The sequence below is a fragment of the Panulirus ornatus genome, chromosome 48 (assembly GCF_036320965.1).
Source record: "Panulirus ornatus isolate Po-2019 chromosome 48, ASM3632096v1, whole genome shotgun sequence".
Lineage (NCBI taxonomy): Eukaryota > Metazoa > Arthropoda > Malacostraca > Decapoda > Palinuridae > Panulirus > Panulirus ornatus.
In genome coordinates this window covers 9,727,837-9,745,892 of record NC_092271.1, presented here as the reverse complement: position 1 = coordinate 9,745,892, position 18,056 = coordinate 9,727,837, and the positions used below count along the sequence as shown (strand labels likewise).

At 40.7% G+C, this 18,056-nt stretch overlaps 1 protein-coding gene across 21 annotated transcripts in view; it reads left to right on the top strand.

Moving 5' to 3' along the window:
• The window catches only part of capt (adenylyl cyclase-associated protein 1), a 424,491-nt gene that overhangs the window by 371,420 nt on the left and 35,015 nt on the right, over positions 1–18,056 (top strand). For 14 of the 21 annotated variants that reach the window (XM_071690536.1, XM_071690541.1, XM_071690537.1 and 11 more), the window contains one exon: positions 17,389–17,448. The exons of 3 other annotated variants lie outside the window; for them this stretch is intronic. In XM_071690536.1, coding sequence (XP_071546637.1) covers positions 17,389–17,448 — 60 coding nt within the window. The remainder of the gene's footprint in view (positions 1–17,388; positions 17,449–18,056) is intronic. 4 more of the 21 variants (XM_071690544.1, XM_071690546.1, XM_071690545.1 and 1 more) reach the window with 1 other exon arrangement.

Here is an 18,056-nt window from a genome sequence, read left to right as displayed (position 1 = left end):
GAATTGGCAATTGGTTAGCACCTCTGAACTGACTTGAGACGATCGAGCATTGCCCACAGGGCACAAGCAAGCAGTTTGCCTGTTGACTAGCTTACCGCTTGTGCCCGCTAAAATATGGGCAAAGTGGCTGTGTTGGTAGTTTCGTGAAATCACTAGACACTGCTCATGCCCGATGATATGACGTTGCTGCCAGACACAGGAGGCTTCCTATGGATGCAAGGGGTCAAGGTCGTCATTGTTAACTCTAGTGACTGACTAACATGTCTCTCCCTTCGCCCGCTATGGAACAGTGGTCGAGACCTCAGATTCTACATTTAATGGAACTTTATCGGCAACACTCTTGCATGTGGAATGTAAAATTGGATATACACAAACGAGCAGTAACGCACAAGACCATGTCAGAGGATGTGAAAAAATTGGTATGTCCATGACCGCAGCCGAAATAAAAAAGAAAATAGACCTACTCTGCAATCAACATAGACGAGAGATGTGTAAAATACAAGTCACAAAAGTCAGGGGCTGCTAGTGAGGCCATATACACTCCAACATTATGGTGCTTTGACAAAGTACGTTCATCGGTAACAAACATAGACACAACTGTTAATGGATCTACTTTGGAGACGCTCACATATTCTGATCATGATTTGAGTGCGATGTCTTTTGTGTGGAGTGCATTTCATTGTTTTATCTAGGTGCTTCCATTATATGTTTGTAAACTTAATTTTGATAGGTAGTTCAGGTTACTGGTGTTGTTAATGGGTCTCCCCTGTGGAAGAAAATTATACATTTATATCTTGGTTGCGAGGCGTGGGCTATGGATAGAGTTGTGCGCAGGAGGATGGATGTGCTGGAAATGAGATGTTTGAGGACAATGTGTGGTGTGAGGTGGTTTGATCGAGTAAGTAACGTAAGGGTGAGAGATGTGTGGAAATAAAAAGAGCGTGGTTGAGAGAGCAGAAGAGGGTGTTTTGAAATGGTTTGGGCACATAGAGAGAATGAGTGAGGAAAGATTGACCAAGAGGATATATGTGTCGGAGGTGGAGGGAATGAGGAGAAGAGGGAGACCAAATTGGAGGTGGAAAGATGGAGTGAAAAAGATTTTGTGTGATCGGGGCCTGAACATGCAGGAGGGTGAAAGGAGGGCAAGGAATAGAGTGAATTGGAGCGATGTGGTAAACCGGGGTTGACGTGCTGTCAGTGGATTGAATCGGGGCATGTGAAGCATCTGGGGTAAACCATGGAGAGCTGTGTAGGTATGTATATTTGCGTGTGTGGACGTATGTATATACATGTGTATGGGGGTGGGTTGGGCCATTTCTTTCGTCTGTTTCCTTGCGCTACCTCGCAAACGCGGGAGACAGCGACAAAGCAAAAAAAAAAAAAAAAAAAATCTTGGCATCTCTATGCCTAACGTACTAACAGATGTTCTTAGGGACAAAGTTAGGTGTATATATTAACAGAGGTTGCAGGTCACACCATATGGAATTGAAATGCATATTTGTATATTTTAACATAAACAAGGGGATTAAAAAGATTATAGAAATCCATGATCTCTTTATTTAACATGCATAACATACTGTGGTAGCAGCCTACATTCCATTGTTTATTGTACATTAATATGGTTACCCATTTGATATTTTAAATGTTGCAGGAGTGTTGTTAAGTAGTCATTTTGTCCTGCCAGGCGACTGTACCTTCTTATTGAAGAACTCCATATACTGCTCTCGAATGTGCTTACTGTCATTGCTGGGATTCTGTCCTACCCTTTCCAGTCCAATTAAGATCTGGTTTTGCCCTCCAATTACCATGAGAAATTGTTCCTCACACTCTAAAAAACCCTTCAGGCTGCATGTACTTATTAACCTGGTCTCTCCCAAGAAAATTATGTAGAGATGTTCATGCTACCACAACTTTTTCAACCTTGACTGGAGGTAGGTTTATTGGAGAGAGGAATATGTGGAACCTATTTGCCAGTATTCCAAATGCATTTTCCGCGGTTCATCAGGCCCTAGATACCCTGTATGAGAAAATGCGTTCCCTACTGCTTTGTTGTTAATGTGAGAAGGGTTTCATTATGTGGCGTTGCAAAGGAAATGCATCGTCTGCCACAAACACAAATGGCAGTGACCTCTCTACCAGGAAGAATCGCATCACATGGCAGACTTGCAGTACCATATGCAATGTGGGTACTTATGGCACTATTGTCCCACACACCGCTGTCGGACACTCGTCAGTTTGTACCCAACGTCCTCATATATGAACTCCGAAGTACCCTCACATATGGCCATGAGTACTACACTGTGACTGCTTTTGTAATTATAATATTAGGAGCAGCTACCGTGTGAAGGCCTTATGAGAATGCGTTTTCCAATTGCTCTGAGACAGTTAGGGAAATTCCATCTCTTGTGAAACTCTTCAGCCACATGCTTGCACTCCTCAGGGGTTCGAGGCTTCTGTAACGATGTACAAAATCTTTGTCAAAATGATATTTGTTATGCATTAACCATAATCATTACCCCTCCCTATTTCTCATCTCGTTCCTTGTAACTGCACAATGTAACCAAACAGATGATTACTAATTGGCAAACTATAGCATTCTGCCCTAGCTTACACTGACAGCAGCCCTGTCTTTTTTTGTATTTATTATCTTCAGCCTTTTCTTGTTTATGTTTATAACCGATTTACAACGACTTGGAACTGCTAGGACCTGCAGCTACAGCAGCCCCCGTTGTAACGTCTGGCACCTCCACTGGAGCCTCTCCAACGGACACCCTTCCTGCATCCCTGCTTGCCAATGATACTTCAAGTTTTACTATTGGCACATCGAATCGACGTGTTCGTGACCCCTGTCCAACCCAGTTGGCAAGTAGTAACAGAAGAGCAAAGAAAATGGTTTGTGATGAAACTGACAGTGTTCTGCAAGAAGCACTACACCAACTATGGGAGCGTCCGTTCTTTTATATGGAAAATCAAGTGATGAGTTGTAATGTCTATTACATACAGTATAATGCGCATGTAACCATATCACTGTTGATTCTCACAGAGAATTATTGTCATAATTCTTGCTATAATGTAATAATAATTATATACATAAAGAAGTCCAACATTGTTTAGTCTATCATCCACCATCATGTGAACAATTGATGAGAGTGCGCATAAAGTACTGGTCTTCATGTAGGACTATTTGAAACAGCTGATCACTAGACCAGTGCCCTCTGTTGCACTTGAGTCAGTGATAAGATACGGTGGGTTGTACGTATAGTATACGACGTTAGCACTTTTTTTTGTCTTTGTGAGTAATCTTAATCTTTACCTAACTTTGTGTCTAAATATGAATGCTAACACATAAATGATCATGTAAAATGAATATTAATTAGGCCATCAACTACAAAATTTGTTTCACCTACAAGTATTCTTCCTATTATACTTTATATATTGCTTGACACGTTTCAATAATTATTTCTGACAAGCTCTGCTTGGATATTCTTGTATATTGCAGAGATGTATAGCTACATCCAGTTGAAAGAAATTTGAGGGTTGCCTCTAGTCAAGCTTTTGCAGGTATACTATCCCTCATATTGGTATCCTGCTTGCTTATAAAGGAGGTCACTTTGGCTAGAAGGGTATGTAATGTATTTGGGTCCATTCTCATTTGGTTTATGAAGTTTCTATTCCCAGCTCCTAATTCACGTGATATAGCCACATGACTTCCCAATTGTCTTTTTAATTAGCCAATCTTTACACCATTTGTCTTTTTGCACTTTGTTCTTTTTCTTGTTCTTTTTCTTCTTCACACACACAGCAAATATTATGCTATATAATGCTATCTTCCGATTCTTCTTACTGGCAACCATAGTTATCATACCGCACTCAGCCTGGTCCTGCCTGGACGACCACTTGGTCTGGCTATTGCCCAGGGTTTGATTGGGCCAGCTGGGCACTGCCTGCAAACGGGCTAAGTCCACAGGCACAACTGTAGTGTTGTCCACACAGTGCCCAGCTGGCCCAGTTAAACCCGGGCAACAGCCAGACCAAGTGGTCGTCCAGGCAGGACCAGGCTGTGTGCAGTATGATAACGATGGTGGCCAGGAAGAAGATAGCATTATAGAGCATAATAATTCCTGTGTGTGTGAAGAAGAAACAGAACAAAGTGCAAAAAGACAAATGGTGTAAGATTGGCTAATTGAAAGAAGGAAATTGGGAAGTCATGTGACTATATTACTTGAATTAGAAGCTGGGAATAGAAACGACTTCATAAACTACATGAGAATGGACATGAATACATTCCATACCCTTCGAGCCAAAGTGACCTCCTTTATAAGCAAGCAGGATACCAATATGAGGGATAGTATACCTGCAAAAGCTCAACTAGAGGCTACCCTCAAATTTCTTTCAACTGGATGTAGCTATACGTCTCTGCAGTATACCACAAGAATATCCAAGCAGAGCTTGTCAGAAATGATACCCAAAACGTGTCAAGCAATGTATCAAGTGCAACAGGAAGAATACTTGCAGATGAGACAAGTTTTGTAGTTGGCTTAATTAATATTTAGTCTACACAGCAATCATTTATATGTTAGCATTCATATTTAGACACAAAGTTAGGTAAAGATTAAGATTACTCGCAAAAACAAAACAAACATAGTGCTAATGTCGTATACTATACAACCCACCAGTGCAACAGAGGGCACTGGTCTAGCGATCAGTTGTTTCAAGTAATCCTGCATGAAGATCAGTATTTTATGCGTACTCTCATTAATTGTTCACACGATGGTGGATGATAGATGAAACACTGTTGGACTTCTTCATGTATATAATTGTTATTACATTATAGCAAGAATTATGACAATAATTCTCAGTGAGATTCAACAGTAATATATGGTTACATGCATATTATACAGTATGTTGGAAAGGATCACAATTTTGCACCATTTGGTAAACATGCGGTTTACCAAATGGTGTCCTAGCTTCGTCTCTTCGATGTAAATCAACTGACCTATATTTCTCTCTTGTTTCCCCCCTGATGATGTGATTATTACATGAAAGTGCACTTGGGAACTTCAAGTGTCATTTTTCCTGTGGACTCATAGGAATTATACAGTATGTAATAGACATTACAACTCATCTCTTGACTTTCGATATTAAAGAACAGTATTGATGTTGGAAGTGCTATTTCATTTGTAACAATGATCAGTCGTTATGCTATTCAGTCAATCATTCCATAATTTTAGTAGACGAGGAAAGTTTCCCTAATTTGCCCAGAAAAAGAATATCCTTGAGTAGCTTCTGTGCATATATTTTGCTTTCATCACACATCTGCCTCATATCATTCGCTGCAACATTAGCAAATACTGTTTTTGCTTTACTATCTTCCATGGATGATGACAGCTCCCGTAGTTGGTGTAGTGCTTCTTGCAGAACATTGTCAGTTTCATCGCAAACCATTTTCTTTGCTCTTCTGTTACTACTTGCTGACTGGGTTGGACGGGGGTCATGAACACGTCGATTCGATGCACCAGTAGTAAAAGATGAAGTATCATTGGCAGGCAGGAATGCAGGAAGAGTGTCCATTGGAGAGGCTCCAGTGGAGGTGCCAGACGTTACAACTGGAGCTGCTGTAGCTGCAGGTCCTTGTAGTTCCTGCAGTTCCAGGTCGTTGTAAATCAGTTATAAACATAAACAAGAAAAGGCTGAAGATAATAAACACACAGAAAGACAGGGCTGCTGTCAGGGTAAGCTAGGGCAGAATGTTATAGTTTGTCAATTAATAATTACGTTTGGTTACATTGTGCAGTTACAAGGAACGAGATGAGAAATAGGGAGGGGTAATGATTATGGTTAATGCATAACAAATATTATTTTAACAAAGATTTTGTATATCGTTACAGACGCCTCAAACCCCTGAGGAGTGAAGCATGTGGCTGAAGAGTTTCACGAGATGGAATTTCCCTAACTGTCTCGGAGCAATTGGAAAATATTCTCACAAGACCTCCACACGGTAGCGTCTCCTAATACTATAATTACAAAGGCAGTCACAGTGTAGTACTCATGGCCATATGTGATGCTAATTCGGAGTTCATATATGTGGACTTGGGTACAAATGGACGAGTGTCCGATGGTGGTGTGTGGGACAACAGTGCTATAAGTACCCACATTGCAAATGGTACTGCAAGTCTGCCATGTGATGCAATTCTTCCTGGTAGTGAGAGGTCACTGCCGTTTGTGTTTGTGGCAGACGACACGTTTCCTTTGCAACGCCACATAATGAAACCCTTCTCACATCAACAACAAAGCAGTAGGGGACGCATTTTCTCATACTGGGTACTTAGGGCTCGACAAACAGTGGAAAATGCATTTGGAATACTGGCAAATAGGTTCCGCATATTCCTCTCCAATAAATCTACCTCCGGTCAAGGTTGAAAAAGTTGTGGTAGCATGAACATCTCTACATAATTTTCTCGGGAGAGACCAGGTTAATAAGTACATGCAGCCTGAAGGGTTTGTAGAGTGTGAGGACCTATCATGAGGAACAATTTCTCATGGTAATTGGAGGGCAACACCATATCTTAATTGGCCTGGAAAGGGTAGGACGGAATCCCAGCTATGACAGTAAGCACATTCGAGAGCAGTATATGGAGTTCTTCAATGAAGAAGGTGCAGTCGCCTGGCAGGATAAAATGACTATTTAACAACACTACTGCAACATTTGAAATGTTAAATGGGTAACCATATTAATGTACAGTAAATAATAGAATGTAGGCTGCTACCACAATACGTAGCACATTCGAGAGCAGTATATGGAGTTCTTCAATGAAGAAGGTGCAGTCGCCTGGCAGGACAAAATGACTATTTAACAACACTACTGCAACATTTGAAATGTTAAATGGGTAACCATATTAATGTACAGTAAATAATGGAATGTAGGCTGCTACCACAATACGTTATGCATGTTAAATAAGGAGATCATGCATTTATATAAACTTTTTAATCTCCTTGTTTATGTTAAGATATACGAATGTGCATTTTAATTTCATATCATGGTGTAACCTGCAACCTGTGTGTTAATGTATACATACACCAAACTTTGTCCATAAGAATGTCTGTTAGTACGTTAGGTGTAGAAATGCCAAGATATGAATGTATAATTTTCTTCCACAGAGCAGACTCATTAACAATACCAGTAACCTGAACCACCTATTAAAATTGAGTTGATGAAGTTATAATGTAAGCACTAGATAAAACAATGAAATGCACTCCACACAAAAGACATCGTACTTAAATCAAGATCAGAATATGCGAGCGTCTCCAAAGTAGATCCATTTACAGTTGAGTCTATGTTTGTTACCAATGCATGTATTTTGTCAAAGCAAATTAATGTTGGAGTGTATATGTTCTCATTAGCAGCCCCTAACTTTTTTGACTTGTATTTTACGCATCTCTCGTCTCTGTTGATTGCAGATTACTTCATGTGGTCACGGAAACGCCAATTTTTTCACATCCTCTGACATGGTTTTGTGCGCTACTGCTCGTTTGTCTCTGTCTTTGTATGTGTTCAATTTTACATTCCACAAGCAAGAGTGTTGCTGATAAAGTTCTATTAAATGTAGAATCTGAGGTCTCGACCACTGTTCCATAGCGGGCGCAGGGAGAGACATGTTAGTCAGTCACTAGAGTTAACAATGACTACCTCGACCCCTTGCATCCATAGGAAGCCTCGTGTGTCTGGCAGCAACGTCATATCACCGGGCATCGGCAGTGTCTGGTGATTTCACGAAACTACCAACACAGGCACTTTGCCCATATTTCAGCAGGCACAAGCGGTAAGCTAGTCAATGGGCAAACTGCTCACTTGTGCCCACGGGCAATGCTCGATTGTCGGGACGGGCCTTGATTAGGTGTGTTCAATCGACCACCACTTAAGGGAGCACCTTACAGGATACTGGTGCCATTTTCTTGTTGGGGAGACTCAGCAAACTGTGTAAGATGAACAAACTTTTTTTTTTTTACAGCTTTGGATAACAGTTGTGATTCGCAGTGAGAAGGAATATTATATATTACGACTTGTCACATTTATAGTCAAAGGGTTAACTGATATTTTACTTCATGAATTATCTCTCAACACATTTTTATTCTTTTCAAAGCTTCATTATTGTTTTTGTCTTTTTATTTATTTAATAAAAAAAAAATTATTTTGCTTTGTCGCTGTCTCCCGCGTTTGTGAGGTAGCGCAAGGAAACAGACGAAAGAAATGGCCCAACCCACCCCCATACACATGTATATACATACACGTCCACACACGCAAATATACATACCTATACATCTCAATGTACACATATATATACACACACAGACACGTACATATATACCCATGCACACAATTCACACTGTCTGCCTTTATTCATTCCCATCACCACCTCGCCACACATGGAATACCATCCCCCTCCCCCCTCATATGTGCGAGGTATCGCTAGGAAAAGACAACAAAGGCCCCATTCGTTCACACTGTCTCTAGCTGTCATGCAATAATGTCCGAAACCACAGCTCCCTGTCTTATCCTACTTTATTTATTCTTGAGTCACATATTCCTTATAGATGCTGGCTGGCTGAAGTGCTCCTGCATCTTCACAGCTCTTTTCAAAGTTCCATAGCTTTTTAACTTCTTTTACTGAACCATTCCTCCCACTTTCTTTGTCTTTCACATTGTCCAGGTTCTTAGATATTGAACTCTCAATTTGTCACCACAGAAATTGACTTTTTGTGTAGTTTCCAAAATTACATCTCTTTAGATTAGGGTCGTATCTTTGATGTTTTAATGTCTTCATATACCATATGATAAAACTTAAGCATCACATGATCACTTTATCCAGTTAGTTTATCATATGATATCAGTAAGTGTTATGTGTGAAGATAGTATTTAGTATTGAAGGATTATTAGTCCTTTTCATCCTTGCTTCATTAACATGCTGGTATCAGAAATTATCCTGTATACACTCTGTAAACTTGCTTTACCTCGACTGCCTATTACATGAGTGACTGTCTTTACAATTGAAATTCCCCATACTTTCCCATAAAAGTACGTTTTTCTGCTTTGTGTACAAACCTGATGGTTTCTTCATTGGTATCATTATATATGTGATGTGTGTGTTAAAATTCTTTGAATAATTACATATCAGTGCCACTGTGCACTTCTTTCCTACACTTACTCTTCCCATTGTGTATTTTCTGAATGGTGTATTTTGTATTATTATTTTCTGGAACTTATAGCTCTCTATTATTAGGAGGGGTAATTCACCCTCTCCTTTGTTTTCTTTTTCTACACTTGCTTTCATGTACCCTTCTTGACAGACAGGTGAGATCTTACCTCTTTAGCATGCTTTGTATCCACAATGGCAACAATGTTAGGTACATTTTCCCTTTTATGATTCTTAAATTTCACCTCTTTACCAAGTATTGCTAATCCACCTATATATGTATATTTTTATTTTTTATTTTGCATTGTCGCTGTCTCCTGCGTTTGTGAGGTAGCGCATGGAAACAGACAAAAGAAATGGCCCAACCCACCCCCATACACATGTATATACATACACGTCCACACACGCAAATATACATACCCATACATCTCAAGGTACACATATATATATATATACACACACAGACACATACATATATACACATGCACACAATTCACACTGTCTGCCTTTATTCATTCCCATCGCCACCTCTCCACACATGGAATAACATCCCCCTCCCCCCTCATGTGTGTGAGGTAGCGATAGGAAAAGACAACAAAGGCCCCATTCGTTCACACTCAGTCTCTAGCTGTCATGCAATAATGCCCGAAACCACAGCTCCCTTTCCACATCCAGGTCCCACACAACTTTCCATGGTTTACCCCAGACGCTTCACATGCCCTGATTCAATCCACTAACAGCACGTCGACCCCGGTATACCACATCGATCCAATTCACTCTATTCCTTGCCCGCCTTTCACCCTCCTGCATGTTCAGGCCCCGATCACTCAAAATCTTTTTCACTCCATCTTTCCACCTCCAATTTGGTCTCCCACTTCTCCTTGTTCCCTCCACCTCCGACACATATATCCTCTTAGTCAATCTTTCCTCACTCATTCTCTCCATGTGCCCAAACCATTTCAAAACACCTTCTTCTGCTATCTCAACCACGCTCTTTTTATTTCCACACATCTCTCTTACCCTTACATTACTTACCCGATCAAACCACCTCACACCACACATTGTCCTCAGACATATCATTTCCAGCACATCCACCCTCCTGCGCACAACTCTATCCATAGGCCACGCCTCGCAACCATACAAAATTGTTGGAACCACTATTCCTTCAAACATAGCCATTTTTGCTTTCCAAGATAATGTTCTCGACTTCCACACTTTCTTCAAGGCTCCCAGGATTTTCGCCCCCTCCCCCACCCTATGATTCACTTCCGCTTCCATAGTTCCATCCGCTGCCAGATCCACTCCCAGATATCTAAAACACTTCACTTCCTCCAGTTTTTCTCCATTCAAACTTACCTCCCAATTGACTTGACCCTCAACCTTACTGTTCCTAATACCCTTGCTCTTATTCACATTTACTCTCAACTTTCTTCTTTCACACACTTTACCAAACTCAGTCACCAGCTTCTGCAATTTCTCACATGAATCAGCCACCAGTGCTGTATCATCAGCGAACAACAACTGACTCCCTTCCCAAGCTCTCTCATCCATAACAGACTGCATACTTGCCCCTCTTTCCAAAACCCTTGCATTCACCACCCTAACAACCCCATCCATAAACAAATTAAACAACCATGGAGACTTCACACACCCCTGCCTCAAACCTACATTCACTGAGAACCAATCACTTTCCTCTCTTCCTACACGTACACATGCCTTACATCCTCGATAAAAACTTTTCACTGCTTCTAACAACTTGCCTCCCGCACCATATATTCTTATTACCTTCCACAGAGCATCTCTATCAACTCTATCATATGCCTTCTCCACATCCATAAATGCTACATACAAATCCATTTGCTTTTCTAAGTATTTCTCACATACACTCTTCAAAGCAAATACCTGATCCACACATCATCTACCACTTCTGAATCCACACTGCTCTTCCCCAATCTGATGCTCTGTACATGCCTTCACCCTCTCAATCAATACCCTCCCGTATAATTTCCCAGGAATACTCAACAAACTTATACCTCTGTAATTTGAGCACTCACCTTTGTCCCCTTTGTGTTTGTACAGTGGCACTATGCAAGCATTCCGCCATTCTCAGGCACCTCACCATGAATCACACATACATTAGATAACCTATACATCTCAACGTATACATATATATACATACACAGATATATACATATATACACATGTACATAATTCATACTGTCTGCCCTTATTCATTCCCATTACCACCCCACCAAACATGAAATGAAATTCCCCTCCTCCTGCATATGCGCAAGGTAGTGCTAGGAAAAGAGAACAAAGGCCACATTCGTTCACACTCAGTCTCTAGCTATCATGTATAATGCACTGAAAATTCTGGGGGCCTTGAAGAATGTGTGGAAGTCGAGAACATTATCTCGGAAAGCAAAAATGGGTATGTTTGAAGGATTAGTGGTTCCAACAATGTTGTATGGTTGCGAGGCGTGGGCTATGGATAGAGTTGTGCGCAGGAGGATGGATGTGCTGGAAATGAGATGTTTGAGGACAATGTGTGGTGTGAGGTGGTTTGATCGAGTGAGTAACGTAAGGGTAAGAGAGATGTGTGGAAATAAAAAGAGCGTGGTTGAGAGAGCAGAAGAGGGTGTTTTGAAGTGGTTTGGGCACATGGAGAGAATGAGTGAGGAAAGATTGACCAAGAGGATATATGTGTCGGAGGTGGAGGGAACGAGAAGAGGGAGACCAAATTGGAGGTGGAAAGATGGAGTGAAAAAGATTTTGTGTGATCGGGGCCTGAACATGCAGGAGGGTGAAAAGAGGGCAAGGAATAGAGTGAATTGGAGCGATATGGTATACTGGGGTTGACGTGCTGTCAGTGGATTGAATCAAGGCATGTGAAGCGTCTGGGGTAAACCATGGAAAGCTGTGTAGGTATGTATATTTGCGTGTGTGGACGTATGTTTATACATGTGTATGGGGGTGGGTTGGGCCATTTCTTTCGTCTGTTTCCTTGCGCTACCTCGCAAACGCGGGAGACCGACAAAGCAAAAAAAAAAAATATATATATATATATATATATATATATATATATATATATATATATATATATAAGTATATTATATTTTATATTTTTATTATACTTTGTATATATATATATATATATACACAGAGCTATAAGTTTGTTGAGTATTCCTGGTAGATTTTATGGGAGGGTATTGATTGAGAGGGTGAAGGCATGTACAGAGCATCAGATTGGGGAAGAGCAGTGTGGTTTCAGAAGTGGTAGAGGATGTGTGGATCAGGTGTTTGCTTTGAAGAATGTATGTGAGAAATACTTAGAAAAGCAAATGGATTTGTATGTAGCATTTATGGATCTGGAGAAGGCATATGATACAGTTGATAGAGATGCTCTGTGGAAGGTATTAATGATATATGGTGTGAGAGGCAAGTTGTTAGAAGCAGTGAAAAGTTTTTATCAAGGATGTAAGGCTTGTGTACGTGTGGGAAGAGAGGAAAGTGATTGGATCTCTGTGAATGTAGGTTTGCGGCAGGGGTGTGTGATGTCTCCATGTTTGTTTGATTTGTTTATGGATGGGGTTGTTAGGGAGGTAAATGCAAGAGTTTTGGAAAGAGGGGCAAGTATGCAGTCTGTTGTGGATGAGAGAGCTTGGGAAGTGAGTCAGTTGTTGTTCGCTGATGATACAACGCTGGTGGCTGATTCATGTGAGAAACTGCAGAAGCTGGTGACTAAGTTTGGTAAAGTGTGTGAAAGAAGAAAGTTGAAAGTATATATGAATAAGAGTAAGGTTATTAGGTACAGTAAGGTTGAGTCAAGTCAATTGGGAGGTAAGTTTGAATGGAGAAAAACTGGAGGAAGTGAGGTGTTTTAGATATCTGGGAGTGGATTTGGCAGCGAATGGAACTATGGAAGCGGAAGTGAATCATAGGGTGGGGGAGGGGGCGAAAATTCTGGGAGCCTTGAAGAATGTGTGGAAGTCGAGAACATTATCTCGGAAAGCAAAAGTGGGTATGTTTGAAGGAATAGTGGTTCCAACAATGTTGTATGGTTGCGAGGTGTGGGCTATAGATAGAGTTGTGCGCAGGAGGGTGGATGTGCTGGAAATGAGATGTTTGAGGACAATATGTGGTGTGAGGTGGTTTGATCGAGTAAGTAACAATAGGGTAAGGGAGATGTGTGGTAATAAAAAGAGTGTGGTTGAGAGAGCAGAAGAGGGTGTTTAGAAATGGTTTGGTCACATGGAAAGAATGAGTGAGGAAAGATTGACCAAGACAATATATTTGTCAGAGGTGGACGGAAAGAGGAGAAGTGGGAGACCAAAATGGAGGTGGAAAGATGGAGTGAAAAAGACTTTGAGTGATCAGGGCCTGAACATGCAGGAGAGTGAAAGGCGTGCAAGGAATAGAGTGAATTTGAACGATGTGGTATACCGGGGTCGACGTGCTGTCAATGGATTGAACCAGGGCACGTGAAGTGTCTGGCGTAAACCATGGAAAGTTGTGTGGGGCCTGGATGTGGAAAGGGAGCTGTGGTTTCGGTGCATTATTACATGACAGCTAGAGTCTGAGTGTGAACGAATGAGGCCTTTGTTGTCGTTTCCTAGCACTACCTCGCGCACATGAGGGGGAGGGGGTTGTTATTCCATGTGTGGTGGGGTGGCGATGGGAATGAATAAAGGCAGACAGTATGAATTATGTACATGTGTATATATGTATATGTCTGTGTGTGTATATGTATGTATACATTGAGATGTATAGGTATGTATATTTGCGTGTGTGGATGTGTATGTATATACATGTGTATGTGGGTGGGTTGGGCTATTCTTTCATCTGTTTCCTTGCGCTGCCTCACTAACGCGGGAGACAGCAACAAAGCAAAATAAATCAATAAAATAGAAAGGGTAGTGAGTGGTGGGATGAAAATGTAAGATTATTAGTGAAAGAGAAGAGAGAGGCATTTGGACGATTTTTGCAGGGAAAAAATGCAAATGAGTGTGAGATGTATAAAAGAAAGAGGCAGGAGGTCAAGAGAAAGGTGCAAGAGGTGAAAAAGAGGGCAAATGAGTGTTGGGGAGAGAGAGTATCATTAAATTTTAGGGAGAATAAAAAGATGTTCTGGAAGGAGGTAAATAAAGTGCGTAAGACAAGGGAGCAAATGGGAACTTCAGTTAAGGGGGCTAATGGGGAGGTGATAACAAGTAGTATTGATGTGAGAAGGAGATGGAGTGAGTATTTTGAGGTTTGTTGAATGTGTTTGATGATAGAGTGGCAGATATAGGGTGTTTTGGTCGAGGTGGTGTGCAAAGTGAGAGGGTTAGGGAAAATGATTTGGTAAACAGAGAAGAGGTAGTAAAAGCTTTGCGGAAGATGAAAGCCGGCAAGGCAGTGGGTTTGGATGGTATTGCAGTGGAATTTATTAAAAAAGGGGGTGACTGTATTGTTGACTGGTTGGTAAGGTTATTTAATGTATGTATGACTCATGGTGAGGTGCCTGAGGATTGGCGGAATGCTTGCATAGTGCCATTGTTCAAAGGCAAAGGGGATAAGAGTGAGTGCTCAAATTACAGAGGTATAATTTTGTTGAGTATTCCTGGTAAATTATATGGGAGGGTATTGATTGAGAGGGTGAAGGCATGTACAGAGCATCAGATTAGGGAAGAGCAGTGTGGTTTCAAAAGTGGTAGAGGATGTGTGGATCAGGTGTTTGCTTTGAAGAATGTATGTGAGAAATACATAGAAAATCAAATGGATTTGTATGTAGCGTTTATGGATCTGGAGAAGGCATATGATATAGTTGATAAAGATGCTCTGTGGAAGGTACTAAGTATGGTATGGTATGGTATGGTGTGGGAGGCAAGTTGTTAGAAGCAGTGAAAAGTTTTTATCGAGGATGTAAGGCATGTGTACGCGTAGGAAGAGAGGAAAGTGATTGGTTCTCAGTGAATGTAGGTTTGCAGCAGGTGTGTGTGATGTCTCCATGGTTGTTTAATTTGTTTATGGATGGGGTTGTTAGGGAGGTGAATGCAAGAGTTTTGGAAAGAGGGGCAAGTATGCAGTCTGTTGTGGATGAGAGAGCTTGGGAAGTGAGTCAGTTGTTGTTCGCTGATGATACAGCGCTGGTGGCTGATTCATGTGAAAATCTGCAGAAGCTGGTGACTGAGTTTGGTAAAGTGTGTGAAAGAAGAAAGTTAAGAGTAAATGTGAATAAGAGCAAGGTTATTAGGTACAGTAGGGTTGAGGGTCAAGTCAATTGGGAGGTAAGTTTGAATGGAGAAAAACTGGAGGAAGTAAAGTGTTTTAGATATGTGGGAGTGGATCTGGCAGCGGATGGAACCATGGAAGCGGAAGTGAATCATAGGGTGGGGGAGGGGATGAAAAACGTGGGAGCGTTGAAGAATGTGTGGAAGTCGAGAACATTATCTCGGAAAGCAATAATGGGTATGTTTGAAGGAATAGTGGTTCCAACAATGTTGTATGGTTGCGAGGGATGGGCTATGGATAGAGTTGTGCGCAGGAGGGTGGATGTGTTGGAAATGAGATGTTTGAGGACAATATGTGGTTTGAGGTGGTTTGATTGAGTAAGTAATGTAAGGGTAAGAGAGATGTGTGGAAAAAAAAAGAGCGTGGTTGAGAGAGCAGAAGAGGGTGTTTAGAAATGGTTTGGGCACATGGAGAGAATGAGTGAGGAAAGATTGACCAAGAGGATATATGTGTCGGAGGTGGAGGGAACGAGGAGAAGTGGGAGACTAAATTGGAGGTGCAAAGATGGAGTGAAAAAGATTTTGTGTGATCGGGGCCTGAACATGCAGGAGGGTGAAAGGAGGGCAAGGAATAGAATGAATTGGATCGATGTGGTATACCGGGGTTGATGTGCTGTCAGTGGATTGAATCAGGGCATGTGAAGCGTCTAGGGTAAACCATGGAAAGCTGTGTAGGTATGTATATTTGCGTGTGTGGACGTGTAAGTATATACATGTGTATGGGGGTGGGTTGGGCCATTTCTTTCGTCTGTTTCCTTGCGCTACCTCGCAAATGCGGGAGACCGACAAAGCAAAAAAAAAAAAAAAGAAATATATATATATATATATATATATATATATATATATATATATATATATATATATATATATATATATATATATACATTCTTTCTTTTCTTTCATACCATTCGCCATTTCCCGCGTTAGCGAGGTAGCGCTAAGAACAGAGGACTGGGCCTTTGAGGGAATATCCTCATCTGGCCCCCTTCTCTGTTCCTTCTTTGGAAAAAATAAAAAACAAGAGGGGAGGATTTCCAGCCCCCCGCTCCCTTCCCTTTTAGTCGCCTTCTACGACACACAGGGAATATGTGGGAAGTAATCTTTCTCCCCTATCCCCAGGGATATATATATATATATATATATATATATATATATATATATATATATATATATATATATATATATATATATTCATATATATGTGTTATATGTGTTACGTTATCTATTACACCACCTACTTTTCTGACCTCTCTACAGTCTTTATTGTCTGTTTCATTCTCTTTCCTCATTTGATGGCTCCCAGTTTTTCCTTCAGAGTTTATGCTTTGCATTTTTCCATTATATCTTAGGATATTACATCTTATGAATATCTTACTGATTTACACCTTGTTTTAGGTTTCTTATCCTGCCAAAGTACCTCTTGGTTAGATGCCTAAACCAAATGTTACATAAACTGATCTTGCCCCTTATTTTCGATTTCACCACCAATTCTCCTTCTTATATTACAGAAATAGCACCTGGCAACTTTATACCTCTTGTAATTATTTAATGAGCATTTCCTCCCTTTCCCTTTTTATCTGGTGTATGATTTTGAAGTCAAAAATAATCGTTGATTTATGTCTTGTCAATCTCCTGCTTGTTTGTGTGTGTAAGAGAGAGAATGAGTTATTATAGAGAATATGTTTGTTTTTATGTATGGATGAGTTGGAATGGTTTAGTGTTTGTTTATAAGCATTTGTAAAGTCTTGAATAATCTGTATATATATGTTGTAAACTATATGTGTATTATATGAAAGGACGTAAAGGATAGGGAAAGGGACAAAGAAGTAGACCATGTATTAATGACACTTTCTGTTTAAGGTTTGTTGAGATTCATGGGTTTTTGGAGACAAACTGATTATCCAGACTGTTTCATTCTTGTTTAGGTGGACCGCAGTGCTCCTCGCCGTCATTCCCAACAAACAGGGGTGCGGACTTCGCAAACAGTAATTCTATGCATATTTTTTGGGTCTTCTGGTGTACAAGTTAATGGGGATATCTGCCTTGCTGCTGCTGCTATAGGAATTCCTTTGGTTTTTTATCAATCTTGTCCTTTTCTGTTACATAATACATATAGGTAACTAGTTACGAAGGAGGACTTGAGGACACATGGGAGTGGTTGCTTGAAAATACATTGCATTTACATACTGGAATGAAAATTTTACATTTGAATCAAAGACTGCAGAGTTCTTTAGGATGCTGCCTGATAATATTGCCTTACAGATATTTTAGTAAAGTAAAGGAATGTTCAGGCTCAAAATCTATTTCACTACCTCCTCTACCTCCAATTTGGTCTCCCGCTTCTCCTTGTTCCCTCCACCTCTGACACGTATATCCTCTTTGTCAACCTTTCCTCACTCATTCTCTTCATTTGTCCAAACAATTTCAACACACCCTCTTCTGCTCTCTCAACCACACTCTTTTTATTACTACACATCTCTCTTGCCCTTTCATTACTTACTCGATCAAACCACCTCACACCATATATTGTCCTCAAACATTTGTTTTTCAAAACATCCACCCTTCTTTGTACAAATGCAATCATTTTCGCTCT